Here is a 21,205-nt window from a genome sequence, read left to right as displayed (position 1 = left end):
AACCAAACTCTAGTCTTCTCCAAGACCAGCAAATGAGCTGGGCATGGTAGTGCACGCCTTTAATCCCAGCAGTCACGGAGGCAGAGACACTGTGAGTTCAAGGCCACCCTAGTCTACAAAGCTAGTCCAGGACTGCGTGTCTCAGAAAAGAATGAAAGAAAGAAAGAAAGAAAGAAAGAAAGAAAGAAAGAAAGAAAGAAAGAAAGAAAGAAAAGGCAAAAGAAGGAAAGAAAGAAAAAGAAAGAAAGAAAGAAAGAAAGAAAGAAAGAAAGAAAGAAAGGCCCAAGACCAACAAATGCTCTTAACCAATGAGACATCTCTCCAGTCCCTACTGCTAATTTTTACATCTGTACTGGGTTGCATTAAAAAAAAAAGTCATAAATATATATTCAAATATAAACTATTTCATTGTTTATACTAAAATATTAAATTTTAGATTGTCAAAACTAGTTAATATTCTGCCAGTTCCATGCTAGGTACCTGAAATGGTTTTTTAGATATGCTTTTGACAGAAGAACAAAAGTCTCTCTTTGTGTGTGTGTGTGTGTGTGTGTGTGTGTGTGTGTGTGTGTGTGTGTGTATTGGTAGATAGGTGGGCAGACAAACACACAGATTATTATATCCTAAAATAAAAACTCATAGTCAGGCCGGGTGGGTGGCACACACCTCTAATTCCAGCACTAGTGAGGCAGATGCAAGCAGATCTTTGTGAGTTCAGGCCAGCCTGATCGACAGAGTGAGTCAAGGACAGCCAGCGCTATTTCACAGAGAAACCCTGTCTTGAAAAACTGAGAAAAAAACCAAAAACCAAAAACCTGTTTAAACTTACATAGAGACCTATTTAATGAGGTATTCAAATTATTGTCCAATTAATATTCAGACAAAGTATATTAGAAACAAAAATGACATTAATGATGATAAAAGGATAATCCACTAAAAGATAAAGCACAAAAACCCACAGCTAGAGTGGAGGGCCGACACTCTAAGTGGACGGATCAGCAGCCAGAGAGAGAGGCGGGGGAGGGGGCAATCAGCACAGACACCAAACTGAATGTTGTTGAGCAATACAGATAACTGAATGGCAATAGAATCTACATCCTCTCAAGCATTCATAGACTATTCAAAAAGACAGACATAATCATTACTATTTAACCTCTAAAGAAACTAAATTCCCAGTTAAAAGCCTTCTAAAAACGTCCAGGCTCAGATAGTTCCACTAGAGAACCTCTGCAAGAGCTGCAAGTGCTCTTAACCACTGAGCCATCTCTTCAAGTCCCAAAGGAATCCGACATCTCAACAAAGCTCCTGGAAGAAGAAACAGCAGTGCTACCCAGTCTCTCCAGCACTTAGGAAGCTGAGAGAGGGAGACTGCAATCTGGTAGTCAGCCCGTGCTATATATCACGGCCCTATCTTGTTTGTTTGTTTGTTTGTTTGTTCCTTCTCTTATTGAGGTTTGTGTTTGTTTTGATTTTTTTTTCCAGAGCTGAGGACCGAACCCATGGCCTTGTGCTTGCTAGGCAAGTGCTCTACCACTGAGTTAAATCTCCAACCCCTTGATTTTTGATTGATTAATTATTTATTTGAGAGAGAAAAACAATAAGAAGTAGGAAGGTGGGGATAATCTCAGAGTAGCTGGAGGAAGGGAATATGATCAAAATATATTATATGAAAAAATTTAAGCAAAAAAAAAATGTTGAAAGCAATAAAGCAAGACAAAAGCCCTAACAACAATGCAGAACACTTCCAAACTCATTTTACAAAGATGAAATTACTCAAAAAACCAAAGGCTACAGATTAATTTGCCTAAAGAACAGACTTAAAAATCTCAACAAAACCCTGTCTTGAAAAAACAAAATCAACAAATATTAACAGATAAAATCAAGAAATACATAGGAAATATAGCAAACAAGCAAACAAAAAACAATGTTAGCACAACCATACTGACTGAGACAGATAAAGTGGTTTACAAAATTCACATCCATCTATGACAAAGACTTAAAAAATAAGAACGGAAGGAAACTTATTTTACAAAGCACCTATAAAATCCCTATAGTTCACATATAACTTTAATGATAAAAGATTAAGACACTACCTACATCAGGAACAAGATTGTTGCCATGGCAATAAGGCAAGAAAAGAATACAAAATGCATACATGATGGAAAGAAGGAAAATTAACTGTTCCTATTGTCTATGTAGAAAATCCTAAGTAGTCCTCAGTTTATTATTTGTTTGTTTATTTATTTTTATCTTATGTATATGAGTGTTCTACGTGTGTGTGTGTGTGTGTGTGTGTACATGTTACACGGAGGCCAGAAGTGGGTGTCAGTTACCCTAGAACTGGAGTTCAGAGATCATGAACTGCTTTGTAGGTTTTGGGAACTGAGCCTAGGTCCTCTGCAAGAGCAACAGTGCCCTTAACTGCTGAGCCATCTCTTCAGCCCCCAAGGAAATCTTACATTTGAACAAAAGCTCCTGGAATTAAAGATTTGAGTTCAACAACCTGAAACAACCAGTAGGAAAAAAATTAGCAAAATTTAACTTCAGCAAAGCAAGATGGCTTAGCTTCGGTAAAGGTGTTTGCTATCAAGCCTAATGACCTGAATTCAATCCTTGGGGTTCCCACAGCTGTCCTCTGACTTTGACAAGTGTGCCCGTGGCACGCAATCACCCCACTCTCACACACAAAATAAAATGTGGAAGAAAAAAAACTCACTAATGTTCATGCAAGCAACCCGAATTGAACTCAGTGGGTCTCACACAGAGAAAGACCTAACAACAGTAGATGGGGGATTTGTTAAGAAGGGATTCTTCTTCAGGAATGAAAGGGAGACTGCAGAGGATAATGGGGATAAATATGATCTCTCTCTCTCTCTCTCTCTCTCTCTCTCTCTCTCTCTCTCTCTCTCTCTCTCTGTCTCTCTCTCTCTCTGTGTGTGACTGTGAAAGGATAAAACAGATGTTCAATATTAATACAAATTAATTAAAACAAATGAAAGCCACAGTGAGAACTACACCTATCAAAATGTCTAAAAATTTTTGGTTTTTTTGTTTTTTGTTTTTTTTGCTTTTTGAGACAGGGTTTCTCTGTGTAGCCAGGGCTGTCCTAGACTCACTTTGTAGACCAGGCTGGTCTTGAACTCACAGCCATCTGCCTGCCTCTGCCTCCCAAGTGCTGGGATTAAAGGCATGTGCCACCACTGCCCAGGTAAATTGTCTAAAATTTAAAAATACTGATTTCATCAAATGTAGACCAGGAAAGAAGCAACTGCATCTTTCATGTATTGGCAGTGGGCATGTAAAAGAGTACAGCCACTCTAGAAAGCAATTTAGCAGCTCCCAATAAAGTAAGACATATACTTAACATGCAACTCGGCAACTGTGTTATATGAACACTAATCTCAGAGATATGGAATGTACACAAGCACAGACACACAGATACACAGACACACACACACAGACACACACATACACACACAGACACACACATACACACACACACACACACACACACACACACACACACACACACACACACACGCCCAGCCAGCCATGCCCCAACTGCTTCCAAAAAGTAAAGCTGATAAGACCCAGGAAGTCCCACCCTCGGGTCAACACCCTCAAATCCACCTGCAGATAGTGATCCCTCTGAGGCCCAGTTCAGCAGCACCAAAGGGAAATCCCATTTTGTCACCCCGTATTGCTCAGAGGACAGCAGCCAGGCTTCATCTTGGGGAAAAAAAAAAAACTATTGGTAAGAACGGAGTCACCCCAGGAGCTATATCATGGAAACGCCACAGTCTGAGAAACCCCAGTTTAGTGGGCCACAGTTCCTGGTTGAAGGATGGCCCAAGCAGCTATAAGAAGCAGAAGGGGCAAATGAGCCAAAGGATCAAGAGAGCAGGAGGCTAGTTCAGGGTGGGAAATGCATAATGCCAACTCCCCCCACTGTCAGGTCAGAACCAGGTTTCACCGACTGAGTATTAGCCTGGAGTTTGGTAGCTCTGATACTGAAGCCAGTGGGTAGATGGAATGTTGAAGATGCCTCTGTCCTTCCCTGCTCAAGTCCACAAACTCTGAAGTCCCAAAGGGGCACATCATATCCACAGCGACATCCCTTCAGCACGGTGCTTAATACTCTGGAGGCCTCGAAGATAGGGCAACACTTCTCTGCTTGTACTCATGCCAGTGCTGGGGTCACTTCCCAGCTCACTTGGGGGACACCCCTCAACTAAAATAGCTGCCCTATGTTATATCATTTGGGGAGGTTCTGGTGGTATCTTCCCTGTTCACAGGATACAATGATAATTGTGGTCAAGCAGAGGCTTCTGGTACACAAAGAAGGAAAATATCTATTATAAAGATTACGCTGGAAGACACTGGACACCCAGCAACAGCACAAACCCAAACTCAATTGGCACTCCTCCTCTAAGCCCAGGTCTAGGAGCCAACAACGTTTAAGGAACTGGAAAGTCTCTCTCTCGCGCGCGCGCGTGCACTCTCTCGCACACTTCTGGAAGTTGGCTCTTTTTTCCATGTGGGTTCCAGGGCTGGTATCAAGAGCCATCTTACCGGCCCTCCATTATCTTCTTGTTTTTTGATGTATTTGTTTTGTATGTATGATTTGCCTGTATGAACGTATAAGCATTTATTTGCCTGGTTCCCACGTAAGTCAGAAGAGGGCATCAGACCACCTGAAACTCGAGTTACAGATGGTTGTGAGCCACAGCGTGGGTGCTGGGACCCAAATCCAGGCCCTCTGCAAGAGCAACCATTGCTCTTAACCACTGAGACACCTCTCTCCAGCCCTCTTTTTATTTTCTGTTGTATCTGTCATTTCCCTTTACTTTGTCTAACTTTTTATTGCTTTTTTTCCTCTCCAATTAGGGGCAGACATTTTTCTTAATTTTTTGCTTCTTTTTTTTTCCTTCTCGATACTTAGTATTTCGACTTTACCTTTTGATATATGAGGCTTTTCTCGTGGAGACACACGCAAATGTCTATTAGGAAACCAACAGTATGTATTCCATCAAAGTCTAATATTTTTTCTCATGAGTAGCAATAATTCCACAAAAATGTTCCTGGTCCCTAAATATGGCCTTCATTCAGGCAACTTTAGAACATGTCTTTCCTCCTTGGCAAGGGGTACAGTGGGGACATACCTGCCTTCCATCTCTTCTTGTAACCCTTTAGTGAACTGCCAGTCAAGCTTCAAAGCTTTCCCAAACTTCTCAAGCACAGCTTCTGGCTCTTCATCAGTTTCCCCCTGGGAACTCCAGCCAGACACAAGGCCTGTTAAGTTCACTCTCAGCCAATGGGAACAGGACCCATTGTTTGCTTTCTCTTTCCTTTATCTCCTTCTGAGTGCTTAACATTTTACAAACATGATCTAGATGTCAGACTAGATTATTCAGGGATGCCAAAGCCTGTGCTATGTTGTACAGATCATGTTCCACCCTAGGACTCAGCAAAACTACTAAAGCCCTTTGAGTCGACTTCTTTCTTTTTTTGTTTTTTTTTAAATTTTATCAATTTATTCATATTACATCTCAATGGTTATCCCATCCCATGTATCCTCCCATTCCTCCCTCCCTCTCATTTCCCCCTTACTCTACTCCCCTATGACTATGACTGAGAGGGACCTCCTCCCCCTATATATGCTCATAGGGTATCAAGTCTTTTCTTGGTAGCCTGCTATCCTTCCTCTGAGTGCCACCAGGTCTCCTCATCCAGGGGACATGGTCAAATATGGGGCACCAGAGTTCCTGTGAAAGTCAGACCCCACTCTCCACTCAGCTGTGAAGAATGTCCTGTCCATTTGGGTAGATCTGGGTAGGGGTTTGAAGTTTACTGCACATATTGACCTTGGCTGGTGCCATAGTTTGAGCAGGACCCCTGGGCCCAGATCTTCCCATCATAATGTTCTTCTTGTAGGTTTCTAAGACCCTCTGGATTCTTCTATTTTGCCATTCTCCCATGCTTCTCTCACCTAGAGTCCCAATAGGATGTCCTCCCCTCTACCCACTTTCCTGGTAAGTGAAGACTTTCATGGGACATGCCCCTTGGGCTAGTGTCCAGATATAAGTGAGTATATACGATTTGACTCTTTCTGCTTCTGGGTTAACTCACTCATTATGATCATTTCTAGTTCAATCCATTTGTCCACAAATTTCAGGAATTCCTTGTTTTTAATAGCTGAGTAGTATTCCATAGTGTAAATGTACTCAAGAAATTAAACATCACCAAACCAAATAACCCAATTGAGAAATGGGGCCCAGAACTAAACAGAGAATTCTCAACAAAGGAATATCAAATGGCTGAGAAACACTTAGAGAAATGCTCAACCCCCTTAGTCATCAGGGAAATGCAAATCAAAACAACGCTGAGATTCCATCTTACACCCATCAGAATGGCTAAGATCAAAAAGTCAAGTGACACCACATGCTGGCAAGGATGTGGAGAGAGAGGAACACTCCTTCATTGCTGGTGGGAATGCAATCTAGTACAGGCACTTTGGAAATCTATCTGGCGCTATCTCAGAAAATTGGGAATAGGGCTTCCTCAAGGCCCAGCTATTCCACTCCTTGGAATATACCCAGAAGATGCTCCAGCACACAACAAGAACATTTGCTCAACCATGTTCATAGCAGCCTTATTCATAAGAGTTGACTTCTTTCTAAACTTTCCTGAAGCACAGTTCTGTCTGGCCTGAAGACCTAGACATCAATACACTTCTCTCACTTCCCCAGTAATGCATGTTCTTCCTGTACTGTCTTTTATATCCAAGTCTTTCTTTCTTTCTTTCTTTCTTTTTTTTTTTGAGACAGGATCTCTCTGTAGTCTTGCTGTCCTAGATTCACTCTGTAGACCACACTGGCCTTGAACTCACAGCGATTCACCTGCTTCTGCCTCCTGAGTGCTGGGATTAAAGGCGTGTGCCACCACGCCCAGCTTGCTTTCTTTCTTTTATTTATTTACTTACTTTTATTTTATGTGCATTGGTGTTTTGCCTGCATGCATGCCTACGTGAGAGTGTCAGATCTTGGAGTTATAGACAGTTGTGAGTTGTCATGTGGGTTTGAACCTGGGTCTACTGGAAGAGCAATCAGTGCCATTAACCACTGAGCCATCTCTCCACCCCAACCAAGTATTTCTAATGGTCTGTAATAAGCCTGTCCATAAGGAAGCTATTTCTCTCATTATTGGCTGAGGTTATATAGCCTTTATATAAAGAAAGGGTGAACAGTTATATTGTTCAGTTTCTCTGCCTCTACAGCACCCAGACCAATCCCATACATGTTCATGCAGCTGTAAGGCAAAGACTATGACCAAGTCTTTCACTGCTTGTTTAAGTCTTTTACAGAGCTGGGCATGGTGGCACGTGCCTTTAATCACAGTACTTGAGAGGCAGAGGCAGAGGCAGGTGAATCTCTGTGAGTTCAAGGCCAGCCTGGTCTAGACAGTGTGTTCCAGGATAGCCAAAGCTACATAGTGAGACCCTGTCTCAAACAAACAGTATTTTGCAAGCCAAGCAGTTGAGCGACAGAACATTCCCTTGCATGGTCTCGTGCATTCAGTCATTCCTAAGATCCCTATCTGCATGCTCAGTCATGGATTCTCTTTCTCTTATTAAACGCTGGACCTGAGGGCTATCTTCTATCACCTTTACCCTAACCCCTCCTACTGTGTGACTCTTCCCAGGGGTTCCACATCTTTGGATCCTAGGGAGGGCTCTTTAGCACACATCCAATCTGTACTCTCTTTCAGTTGAATCTTGCCAACTGTAAGAAACAACATGCCAACACCTCCATTCCTCTTCTCTTTTTCACTTTCCTTTTCAAACTGGCAACTGACACAGGGGCTAGAAACAGCACGTTTTTGGGGGTGGGGGGTGGGTTGTTTGCTTGCTTTTTAAAAAACATTGTAATCTTCTCTTACTCCCACAAATTCTTTCTGGAAGACAGCTGAGCCTCATATGCATGTTGTACTGCCCCAAACAAAGGATATACCACTGAAGCCATAGCTGCTTAAGATCACAACCCACACATCCCACTTTTGGGGACTGGTAAACATTCTTCAACCCAGTAGCTGTTTATGAGGCATTCCCATAACTCAGAAGGTGGAACCCATTCACCAGGAAGACATGCCACCCTACCAAGTACAGGAAGATGCCCATCTTGGAATTCTCCACAAAGATGCTCCACTCCCAGACAGCTCAGCCTTTGTCACAGGTTCTGAGGCCTGCCAACCACCACTACAGGAAAGAGGTACACTACCTCACGGGGAAACTTAGCCTTATTAGATCCTCCCATGGTGCTTCACCCTTACATGGATCAGACTCAGTTGCATGTCTCAGCATCCTCTGCAGGGAGCCATGCAACCAATCCTATCCAACTCATCTTTGGTTCAGTTCATCTCTACTTGGGTGCCTACTAGGGGAGATGCAAACAAACATCTATATATCTAAGATAGAGAGCCAACCACGAACCATAGTAACTATTCTCCCCAAGGTCCAACTAGCAAATTGATGAGTTCATTAGCACTAGTTATAGGAATGCAGGTAAGGGGCGGCTTTACCCCAGCACGAGTAAAGGACTCATGATGCTGCAACCTTAGGGCTCTCTGCAGGGCTTCCAAGCAGCTGAGTGGGTCAGAGCCTCTCCTCTCAGCAATCTTTAATTCTTCTATGAACTTGAGGAGAGGCTTTTGTGAATCTTGTTCCCTTCAGCTTTCTCAACTTGTGAGATTAGTGACTCTGCCCTTTATTCCTGCTAGTAATGTTTCAATTCAGAAGAAATTGTTACATAACATCTCCATTTTTAAAAAGTGTGTATGCACTTGTGTGTGGTGTGCATATAAAGGTATGTGTGGGTGTGTGTGGATGCAGTATGTGTCTATGCATATATATGTGTATACATCTGTGTGTGTGTGTGTGTGTGTGTGTAGGAAAGAAGTTGACATCAGGTGTCCTTCAATCACTTTTACTTTGTAAGATGAGGTCTCTCACAGAGCCTGGAACTCATTCACTTGGCTAGGCTGACTGGCCAGTGAGCTCCAGAACTCCATTTCGGCCCACGCCATCTGCCACTGCAGGAGTTAGAGACAAGCTACTGCAGTGGACTTGTATGTGGGCTCTGGGTTTATGCACAGGCGCTCCTGCTTGAGTGGCAGGTGCTTTACTGATTTTTTTTTAATCCTTTGGCATTAATGTATTTTTCATCTTGAATGTTTTTATCACTGATAAATTTTTTGGTGTTTTTTCCTTCTTTTATTTTTTATTTTTTCTAATCTTTTGCCCTTATCATTTCAGTTCCCTAACATTCAACATTCCCTTTCTCCTTTTGTCTGAATAACAATGCTCTTCCTTTCTTCTCTGTCACTTTCCCTGCCTTCTTCCCATATCTTACTTACTTACTATTTTGACACTTACACTTCTTAGACATTCTACCGTGGTTTTCCATTTTCAGTGATGTGTCTACTGCTGATGGAGCAGTGTGCTGTAACTGATCTTACATGTGCTGATGTATTTTATATGGCAGGTGTTGCTGCTGTCACAGCAGTGTGCTTCCTCTGCCAGGTGAACTGGGGATTAAGTGTTCAAGAGGAGACCACTTAATAAGAGGATGCTCCCAATCCAGAAGAGATATCCAAACCGACAGATGTGCAAATCACAACACAGAAATGTAAAACACATCAGAAAGCAAGACAGCATGACTCCTCCAAAGACCGTACTGCAACCACAGAACCCAAAGATACTGACGAAGGTCAAATGCCAGATGAAGATTTCAAATGTATTCTCGAGAAAATGATCAATGACCCCAAAGATGATACAAATAACAGATGGATTCAGTCCAGGTCCAAGAGAGGAAACTCAATAACAGAGAGGAAAAAGTTAGCAAAAAATAGATTAAAAAAAAAAAAAAGAAAGAAAGAAAAATCAGCAACATGGATGAAAAAGCCAACAGCAACAATAAAAATCAGTTAAAAAAGAAAAAAGAAAAAAACCACAGTTAAAAAATAAAAACAAATAGACATATTAGAAAATAAAGCCTCAAAAATAAGTAGATAAATAATACAGTGGAAAGCATCATCAATAGAATCAAGTAGAGTGTCGGGGATGGAGGCCAAGGATGACTAGACACTGCATTCAAATAGCAATAAGGAAAATAACTACAATGAGATACAACCAAAGGAACAAATCTAAGAATCCACAGCCTAGAAGAACAAGCTAAGATAAACACCAAATATATAGGATAGCCATCCATAGACATCAGAGCAGAAAAGTCCTCAAATCTAGAGAAGAACATGAACATTCAAAACACATTTGGAGACTTAGAATCCTGAATAGATGTGACTGGAGAAAAGCCTCTTATAACATTACAGTCATATTATCAAAAATGCAAAGCATTGGTTAAGAGCACGCACTTCTCTTCTAGAGTTAAGTTCATAGCACCCATGTCAGGCTGTTCCCCATGTCAGGCTGCTCATAGCTGCCTGCAACTCCAGCTCCAGGGAATATGAAATCTTTGGCCCATGTAGACGCCTATACACATGTGCACATAGCCCCATACACATATACATAATAAAAAATAAAAAATAAATCTATTTTTAAAATGCAAAGTGAAGAAACAATATTACAAACTGTAAGAAGAAAAATATGCACAACTCACCTACAGAGTCAATCCATGAGAGTAATACTAGATCTACTGATCAGCAACCCTCAAAAATAGGAAACCATGAAATAAAATATATTTTAATCTCTTAAATAAATATGAACCAAGGCTGCTATATCTAAAAAAAAATCTACCTTTTAAAATTGGCAATGGGGGCTGGAGAGATGGCTCAACAGTTAAAAGCACTGGCTACCCTCCCAGAGAAACTGGTTTGGATTCCCCAGCATCCATGTGTAATTCACAACCATGTTTAAGTACTGTCCTAGGGCACTGGATGCTCTCTCCTGGCCTATAATGACAGCAGGCACACAAGTGGTCCACAGCCAAGGATGCAAGCAAACACCCATGCACAGGAAGTGAAATAACAGTGGCAGTGAATTAAGGATGTTTCAAGACAAGCACAAATGAAAGCAAGTCATCATGATCATCAAGGGAGAGCTGCCAAAGACAGGTAGGAGAGCAAATAACTCACAAAGCTAAACATCTTAAATGAGTGAGTCCCTTATACTAATAATGGAAAAAGCAAAGAATAAAATTAAACCAAACAACCAGAAAAGTACAGGACTTAGTAGACATCCCTCAATAACAACCTTAGGTGTACATGGCTTCAACTAACCAATAGAGAGGCACAGAGTTGCTGACTGGGTTAGAAAACTAGATGAACTAGCTGTTGTCTATAAGAAACACACTCTCTAGTAAAGATACTCAGACTGAGAGTCCAAAGGAGGAAACCAATCGATCAAGCAAACAGAAATTTAATATTAGCTGGAGTGGCTACTCTGTTGTCAGAAAGTAGATAAAACAGAATCAGTCAGAAGGAACAAAGAAGGCCACTACCTATTAATAAAGGAAACAATTCATCACAAAATGAACACTGGAGCTCCTGATTTCATAAAATAAATACTAATGTGCACATAAAATGTCAGATAGGTGCTGATACAAGAATCATAGGTAATTTCAATATCCTGCTCTCATGCCTAGATAGGTCATCAAACTAAAGATAAAAACAGAGGGCTGGGGGTATGGCTCAGTGAGCAGAGTGCTTGCCACACAGGAATGAGGATCAGAGTTCACATCTTCATACCCACATTAATGCTGGGTGGATACGGGGAGTCAGGTGGAGACAGAATACACGTCATAAGCTACCTAGACTACACAAATCAGCAAGTGAGAGACCCTGCCTCAGTACACAAGGTGCAGAGCGATGGAGGAAGGGAGCTGTCATCAATCTGGCCTTCATACACATATGCAGACACACACTGCGAAACACGCACATGCACGCGCGCGCTCGCGCATACACACACACACACACACACACACACACACACACAAATCAACAAAAATAAACAGGAGTTAAACTGTACCATTCATCAAATGGAATTAACATATCTATAAAACAAAACCTTGCACCCAACAGAACACATTCTAGGACATAAATCAAGCCTTACCAAAAGAATAGATACAATGTCTTATATGTTATCAGATCACTGTAAAATAAACAAGAGATCAATACCAATTTATAGAAACTAGAATGACCAAAGGGATCACTGAAGAAATCAGGGAGGAAATTTAAAAGTTCCTAGATTCAAAAAAATTAAAGCACAGCCTTCCAGAACCTTTGAAAATACAACTCAGTCCTAAGAGGAAAGCTCTTAGTCACAGGTGATTATGTTTTTCAAAAAATCAGAAAGCTCTCAAATAACTTAGTGATGTATTTCAAAATCCTAGAAAAACAAGAACAATTAAGATTCAAAAGCAGTAAATAATAAGTTTAAGACAGAAATTAATGAAATAAAGACTAAAGGAACAACAATCTAAGTAACCAATCATCATTGTTTCTTTACGGGGCTGAGGATGTACCGAGGTGGTAGATTTCTTGCCTAGAAAGCACAGGGCCCTTGGTTTAATCCCAAGCACTGGAAAAACAACAGTTGGTTCTTTGAAAAAGCAAATGAGCTAACCTATTAAAGTTAGAGATAGAGGCTACTACATAAGCCAATAAAATACAAAGTACCACTAGGGAGATCCATGAAAACATGTTCCGAAAGACTGGAAAATCCAAAAGTAGATGGATTCCTAAGCACATATAAATTGCCAAAAGTAAATAAAAAACAATTTAACAGACCCCTAAGGATCATTGAGAGTGAAGCAAGAGAAAAGTCTCCCTACAAAGAAAAGAGGCTCCATAACTAAATTCCACCAATCCTTTAAAGAAGAACACTAGTGCTTTTCGGACAGCCTCAATAAAATAGAAATAGAAAGAATACTATCAAACTCATCCTACAAAGCCAGCATTGGATAAGGACAAACCAAGAAAGAAATCCGTGGACCAATTTTCCTGATTAACATCGATGCAAAAATGCTCAACAAAATACTTGCAAGTGGAATTCAAAAACACATTAAGGCCAGGTGTGGTAGTGCATACCTTTAATCCCAGTACTCAGGAGGCAGAGGCAGGTGGATCACTGTGAGTTTGAGGCCAGCCTGGTCTACAAAGCAAGTCCAGGACAGCCAAGGCTACACAGAGAAACTCTGTCATGAAAAATCAAAACCAAAGCAAACAAACAAATAAGCACCCCCCCAAAAAAAAAGAAAAAGAAAGAAAAGAAAAAGAAGCCACACATTAAGAAGATAATGTGATATGACCAAGTTGATTTTACTTCATAGATATAAGCTTGATTCAATAAATTCATATGTCTCAGCAAATATAGACTTAAGATAGAAAACACACAATCACCTCAATCTTTAAAAACAAAGTTCAACAACATCCCTCATCTAAAAGCCCCAAAGATATAAGGATAGAAGAAATATATCTTAACAGAACAAAGGCTAAACACAAGAAACCCACATGAACATTATACTAAGTCAGGGAAAACAGATTTCCTCTACAATCTGGAATGAGGCAAGGTTGTCCATTCTCCACACACTTGTTGACTACAGTGCTTAAGGTTGAAGCTAGAGCAGAAAGGCATAAGAATGAATAAAGAGATACAAACAGGACAAGAAAAAGTCAAATTATTAGCTGGGCTGGGTGGTGGTGGCACACACCTTTAATCCCAGCGCTTGGGAGGCAGAGGCAGGCAGATCACTGTGAGTTCAAGGCCAGCCTGTTCCAGGACAGCCAAGGCTACACAGAGAAACTCTGTCCAAAAAAAAAAAAAAAAAAAAAAGTCACATTATTACTATTTAGAGGGGGTTCCATCCATTAAAGCTTACAACAAACCTAAAAATAATCTAGCCAAAGTGGTGAAAAGATCTCTATAACGAAACTTCCAAACACTGATGAAAGTGAAAAGGGCACTAGATGGAAAGATCTCCTATGCTCATGGCTAGACCAAATTAATATTGTGGAGATGGCTGTATCACTGAAAGCAATCAACAGGTTCAATGAATCACCATCAAAATTCCAATGAGACGGGCTGGAGAGATGGCTTAGCAGTTAAGACTACTGGCTGCTCTTCCAGATGTCCAAGTTCAATTGCTAACACCCACATGGTAGCTCACAACTGTCTGTAACTCCAAGATTTGACACCCTCTTGCAGACGTACATGCAGGCAGAGCCAATGCACATAAAATAAAAAATACAATTCTTTTTGTAAAATTCCAATGGGATTCTACACAAAACTAGAGAAAGCAGTCCTAGAATTTTTATAAAACTACAAAAGTCCTCAAATAACTAATGCAACTGTTAGCAGAAAAAAACAACGCTGGAGGTATCACAACATCTTAAATTATACTACAGAACCACAATAACAAAACCAGCATGGTTCTGGCACAAACAGACATGTAGATCAGTGGAACAGAATAGAGGACCCAGAAAGAAACTACACATTATAGTATAAGTGTTGACTACACTGCCAAAAATACACTGGAGAAAAGGGAAAGCCCTCAACAACTGCTGAGAAGACTGGCCTTCATACACAGCATGGAATGAGGCCCAGATTTCTCACTCTGCACGAGTCAACTCAAAATGGAGTAAAGTCCTCAATGTAAGATATGAAACTCTGAAATTACTAAAAGAAGACATAGGGAAAATAGGGCAATACATAGGAAAGTTTTTCTGAACGGGAACCCAGTATCACAGAAAATCCCCCAAAACTGACACATGAGACTATGAGAAATTAAGAGAATCTGACAACAAATGGAATAAACACTAGTGAAAAGAGACAGCCTACAGAATGGGGAAAAAGATTTTTCCAAAATGTATGTATGAGGCAAGAGATTGATTTCCAAGATATGTAAAGAACAGCAAAAAGTAATCATCCTCACCCAATTCATCCATTCGCAATGAACTGAAAAATAATAACAACAAAAACAAAAAACAAAAACCCAGAAACAGGGTAGTAAGTAAAGGCACTTCCTACTAAACTTGTATTCCTGAGTTCAATCCCCAGAACCCACGTGGTAGAGAGAATCAACTCTCAAAACTTATCCTCTGACCTCCACACGTAAGCCCCCCACCACCACAAAATCAATAAAAAATACAAATGGTCAATAAAGCTTAAAAAATATTCAACAACCTCAGCTGCAGGGAAATACAAGAAAATTTATGCAGTAACTATGGAGATCAACATGGAGGTTTCTCAAAAACTGAAAAATAGAACAGCCACACCACTTGGTATGCACAAAATACTTCCATGTCCAGGTTTAGAACTGAATTATTCACAGTAGCCAGGGGATGAAAGCAGTCTAGATATCCACCAACAGATAGAGAAAATCTGGTATATACACACAACAAAATTTTACATAGCCCAAAGAAAAATGAAATTATGATTTTTTTTCAGGAAAATTAACCGAGTAAAATCAGTTAGACAAAATAAGCCACACTCAAAAAAACAAAGACCATACTTTTTTCTCATGTTTAATCGTAAATTTTAAATGATAGCAGGGTCAAGTGGTGCATGCCTTTAATAGCAAAGCCTATCTACGTGGTCTACACAGCAAGTTCCAGACAAGCCAGAGCCACATAGTGAGGCCAAGTCTCAAAACCAACAAAAAGTATAATTAGATGCTCTAGGCAAAGAATGTTTATGTATACTCTGTACAGGGTTTGTTGTTGCTGTGATTTAAGTTATTTAAAATAATTTTCTTTTTTTTTTAATCACAGCATATCTCTCCAACTCCATGTCACCACCCAGTCTCTCTACTTGCAGGCAGACACGTTTGTTTGCAAGCCTCCAGAAACCTTTCATACATATGCAATTATTTTAATGAATCAATTCCTGTCATTTTACATAACATACACATCCTCCTGCAGCTTGCTTTTCTTTTTTAGTTTACCAGTTTTTCTTGGAGACTGCTTTATAAAATTGCATAGAGGTTCTTTTTGCTTTAATTAAGAACTGCATAGTAAGCCTGGCATGGTGGTGCATGCCTTTAATCCCAGCACTCTGGAGGCAGAGGCAGAAGGATCTCTGTTATATAGACTTTTTTACCTCCCGAGCACCTCCAAATCCCTAGCTGAAATCTAAGCCCCCATGTGATAGTACTTGGAGAAGGACCCTGAGCCAGGCATGGTGGCGCAAGCCTATAATCCCTGCACTTGGAAGGCAGAGGCAGAAGGATCCCTGTGAGTTCGAGGCCAGCCTAGTCTTCAAATTGAGTCCAGGACAGCCAAGGCTACACAGAGAAACCCTGTCTCAAAAAACCAAAAGAAAAAAGGAACTGCATAGTAATCCATTGCATGACTCTATTTATTCAAGCAACCCTTTATCAATAGGCATTTAGGTTATTTCTTTTTTATACCAAAACCATGGAATTGATTAAATAGGTAATTTTCTATAATGCTCCTTTAGGTTAATTACCAAAAAATATGTCCAAATGTGAGCAACCGTCATTCATAGATATTGAATCAATTAAAAACCCTATAGATAATAGATGTGTCTAGCACTTGGTAACTCACGCTGACCACTCATACACTGCTAATGAAATATTTTTATCCTTGATAATTAGTGAAATGGTTTGCTAATACAATTTTAATTCATCATGGGTGAGGTCTTAAATATGGTCATCATTTACATACTACACACACACACACACAGAGAGAGAGAGAGAGAGAGAGAGAGAGAGAGAGAGAGAGAGAGAGAGGGAGAGAGATTCTTTGTGTAGCTTTGGCTGTTGGCTGTTCTGGACTCACTTTGTGGACCAGGTTGGTCCCGAGCTCACAGAGATACACCTGCCTCTGCCTCTCCAAGCGCTGGGATTACAGGCATGCACCACCGTGAGCTCGGTTAATATTTATTTTTATTTTATGTGTTTACCTTTATGCATACTGTGTGAACCCCTTGTTTGCAGTACCCACGGAGGCCATTTGGGACCCAAATGGACTGGAGTCACAGTTGTGAACAGCCATGTGGGCACCAGAGCCTGCTTATAGCGGCCCATGGGGTAGCTCACAACCGCCTGTAACTTCTGTTGTGGAGACTGCTGCTCTCTTTTGGCCTTCACAGACACTTTCACATATACGGCAAAGATATTAAAAAACTGGGTGTGTTGATATACACATTTAATTGAAGCACCTGGGAGGTAGAGGCAGGCACATCTCTTGAGTTTGAAGCCAGCCTGGATCTGTAGAGTGAGTTCCAACTGTTACAAACAAACATTATGTATGTGTCATGTTACTCCTCTTGTCACTTCTAGGTCATGGCTTTTCATGAGCTTGTCATAGCCTAGAACATCCTGTATTCTCTTCCTGCCCTCTAACCACACTTGTTCTTCTACCTCGTAAAAGACTTTCCCTGATCCACAAGATAGATTAGATACTCCTTTAAAAACTTGATTATAAGAAAAAAAAATTTTTTTTTAAATAGACTGGAGAGATGGCTCAGATTGCTCTAGAGGACCTGGGATCCTTACATTCTTTGGCGGAGATGAGGCAGTAAGATAATGAGCAACAAAATAGCTAGACAGAGGTTGCGATCGGTCACCAGGTGCGTCTTTCTTGGTCAGGTAAGGAGAACAAGAACCACCTCCAGGCTTATAGAGCTCGGATAAAACAGGGCAAAGGCGACACGGTGGCAGCCCACGGGAAATGCTCTCAGAGGCCCAGATTTAGTCCTCAGCTTTTCCCAGCTTCTGCGAACTAGAGGATCGCAGCCGCTGGTGAGGGCAACACCTAGTCCTGGAGGTCAACCCGGAGGGCGTGGTGGCGGGCGCTGCTAGTAAACCGAACAGGCAGCTGGCGACTGCCTACCACGCTCCGCCGCGCTTGCGCAGAGTCGCCAGAGGCTTGCAGAAAAAGCCCCGCACCAACACTCACCTGACCATGAAGTTATACGAGGAGGCTTGGCTACGGCGCTGGGACACCCAAACCCAAGGGTTTCTAGAAAACGAACCCCAAGAGTGTTCAGCCTTCCGCCCCTCCACATCGCGACAAGAATTGCACTTCTTTTCCGGTCCCTCCTCACAACAAATCCCTAACGGAAGGGTTCCGACTGCTACACCCGCCCTCTGCTGCTGGCTTTTGCATTTACATCACAGTTAATTTGAGTGGCCACTGTTATTCGAACTCATCTACAAATTATGTCCGCAATGAAACAATAAAATGTTCCTAATCATCCCTACGTATCACGGCGAGCTTATTGTATTTAGCCGGTATCTCCTCGGAGACTTGAATATTCTTGCAAGACCCTGACTTCAATGCTTAAAATCACTTAAGTATGGAAGCACTTCTTCAGAGAGCAGAGTTACTCTTTCAAGGCGCTCAAGTATCACAGAAAACATTAGTCCAAATTTAAAGTAAATTTTCTGAATCTGACCTAATATTCTGTAGAGGATACACTTTATGTAGCAGAAAACTCGTAACACTGTTTAGACAAAGTTAATTCGGAAGTAGAAACAGGGATCATCAGTACTTCTGACTGGCTATCTATTTATCTATCTATCTATCATCTATCTTTTTGTCAACATGACATTAACGTGCTTCACCAGGAAATGGGGAGCCTTACCTGACCTTTTTTCGAGACAGGGTTTCTTTGCGTAGCCATGGCCGTCCTAGACTTGCTTTGTAGACCATGCTGGCCTCCAACTCAATAGATCCGCCTGTCTCTGCCTCCCTGAGTGCTGAATTACAGGCAGGCGCCACATGCTGGGCCAGAACCTCACTTAAATTGCCTTCATTAGAATGAACTGGTATGTTTGAGGGCATTTTTGATTAATAATTGATGTGTGGGAGTGTGGGGGTGTGTCCAGTCCTTTGGGAAGTGGAACTGGCAAGACACTAGGCAAGACAACGAGCAGTTTTCAATTATAGATCTTCCCTCAATGATGGAATAGGATCTCTAAGCCAAACAAACCCTTCTTTCAAGTTGCTTTTAGTCAGTGTTTTACCATAGCAACGAAGGCAAGCCAGGAGTGGAGAGGGGAAATTTGAATTAATGAAATTTACTAAGCTCTCATTTACATCCTCTAAGCTAAAATATTAAGCTTTTAAAAGCAGCTGCAGGCTTCTCAGCTGCTGTATCATATTCAGAGTCACTTTGTTAGAAGAAATATGGCCATTTCTCCAAACGAAGGTGAAAAGTTCTATACAAAAGTTAGCATGGCTTATGTTTTTGTTGGCTTGACAGATGCAAGGAAAGTCAACAGAGCAAGTATGATTAAAGTTCCAAAGACTTCCCGCACATGCCCTGTACCTACATTAAATGCACACCACACAGCTTCCCAGTCTCACTCCAGCAAGGCACTCAGTGATGTGCCTTAAATACTGGTCAGAAGCAAAGAACTTCCTTAATCCCCAGCACATCAACAAAAAGCTTTTTTCTCTGTACGTTAAGCCTAAGCTGTGTCAGAAATAAAATTGTTGACTGTAATGCAATATGTAGCCAGTGCTGCAGAAATATCTTAGAGTAACTTGTCCTAGAGTATTACTTATGAACAAGTTGTAAACTAACATACATATTTTAGAAAACTCAACACCTATTTAACATTTGTCATGTGTTTTCAAAAGCTTTTTAAACAAACTAAGGATAAGTCACTTCCTTTATGTCTATACAAGTTTTATCCTTTGAACAATCTACTACTACATCCACTCAGCTGAATGAGTTCTTTTATTTACTCAAAAAGTCTATCAGTTGGTAATGCTTGAGAAACTCTATCTTGCCAAATTCTATTTAAAACAACTTACAGGAGAGCTGGTGAAATGGCCCAGCAAGGAAATACATTCAGCTTTCGGCACCTCCACTGTGACGCACAACCACCTCTAACTCTCTACCTAGGGCACCTAACACGCTCTTCAGGCCCCTTCGGACACCTAACACGGAAAATACACAGCTACTATCACTATCACAGCCTGGAAATTTAATGTTAAAAATGTTTAACTTTTAAGAAAAAACAACCTATGTGTCTATAAAAGCAAGCATGTCTTTAAAGATGTATTATAGGAATTCTGGTCCTTATGCAATTCCTAAAATTTTCCAAATAAAAAATTTTACAGCTCAGTATCAGGAGAGATCACACTCCACACCCCATTAAAAAAAATAAATAAATCTTGGGTCTGGTGAAATGGTTTAGTGATTGAGAGGACGGACTACTCTTCCAGAGGACCCAGGTTCAATTCCCAGCATCCACCTGGCAGTTCACAACTGTAATTCAGGAATACATATAGTGTATGTCAAAACATCAGCACACATAAACTTTAAAATATTTCTCAAAAGTTGCAAAGCTCATGTGCCATCATACTTCATGTTTAAGACAACTTTCGCTAAAATGGACTATATTTGGACATTTACCTATTGTGCATTACGTCATTACGATAAGCAATCAACAAGGCAGGAGACATACACATTAATGAAACTGCACAATATTTATATTTTGGGGCCTGAAACAAAACTTGTAGTTTTCTTCCCCAAATTACATTATATTAGCTTACTGGGGTGGAGTATGCCTGCATTCCACAACAACACTATGATCCCTACAATAGAGAGTGTCTATTCTTTTAAATGTTTTATTTTCCCTGCACTTACTGTGTACAAGCAGGCATGCGCAAAGCAAGGGTTACAGAACAATATTATTTAATACTAAGAAAAACATTATTATTAAAGTGAAAATAATATTTCACTTGAAGGTTGCTCTAAAACACCTAAGATATGAAAAAATTATGAAAGAACAGCTTTCAGTGTTGGTCCTCTCCTTCCACCACTGGGGTCTGAGGATCAAGCTCAGGTCATCAGGATTTATGGCAAGCACCTTACCTGCTGAGTCAACTTACCAGCCCTGAAGAGAATCAATCCACCTCTCTAGTCTATGTTTGTGTATGTGTGCCATGTATGGGTATGTACCCACAGAGGCTAGAGAGGATGCCTTGCCTCTGGGGCTGGGTTAAAAGGAGGTTGTAGGCTGCCTAGAATAGATGTTTCAGTGTTCCTATCCACTGAGCCATCTCTCCAGCACCCCTTTTTTTATAAGTGAAATTTATTTATTTTATGTATATGAGTGCTCTGTTTTCACGTATACCAGAAGAGGCAATCAGATTCCATTACAGGTGGTTGTAAGCCACCAGGTGGTTGCTGGGAATTGAACTCAGGACCTCCGGG

The 21,205-nt window shown here is 40.8% G+C and overlaps 1 protein-coding gene across 1 annotated transcript in view; it reads right to left on the bottom strand.

The window, feature by feature from the left end:
- The window catches only part of COQ3 (coenzyme Q3, methyltransferase), a 32,480-nt gene extending 14,390 nt beyond the window's left edge, over positions 1 to 18,090 (bottom strand). The window contains exon 1 of the mRNA XM_084796615.1: positions 17,932 to 18,090. Within this exon, the coding sequence (XP_084652741.1) occupies positions 17,932 to 18,040 (109 nt within the window). The 5' untranslated portion in view covers positions 18,041 to 18,090. The remainder of the gene's footprint in view (positions 1 to 17,931) is intronic.
- Positions 18,091 to 21,205: the final 3,115 nt, after the last annotated feature.

The sequence above is a fragment of the Acomys minous genome (assembly GCF_964271855.1).
Source record: "Acomys minous genome assembly, chromosome: 1".
In the NCBI taxonomy this organism is placed as follows: domain Eukaryota; kingdom Metazoa; phylum Chordata; class Mammalia; order Rodentia; family Muridae; genus Acomys; species Acomys minous.
The sequence above is the reverse complement of the archived record's forward strand: the minus strand, read 5'-3'. Positions and strand labels throughout refer to the sequence as shown.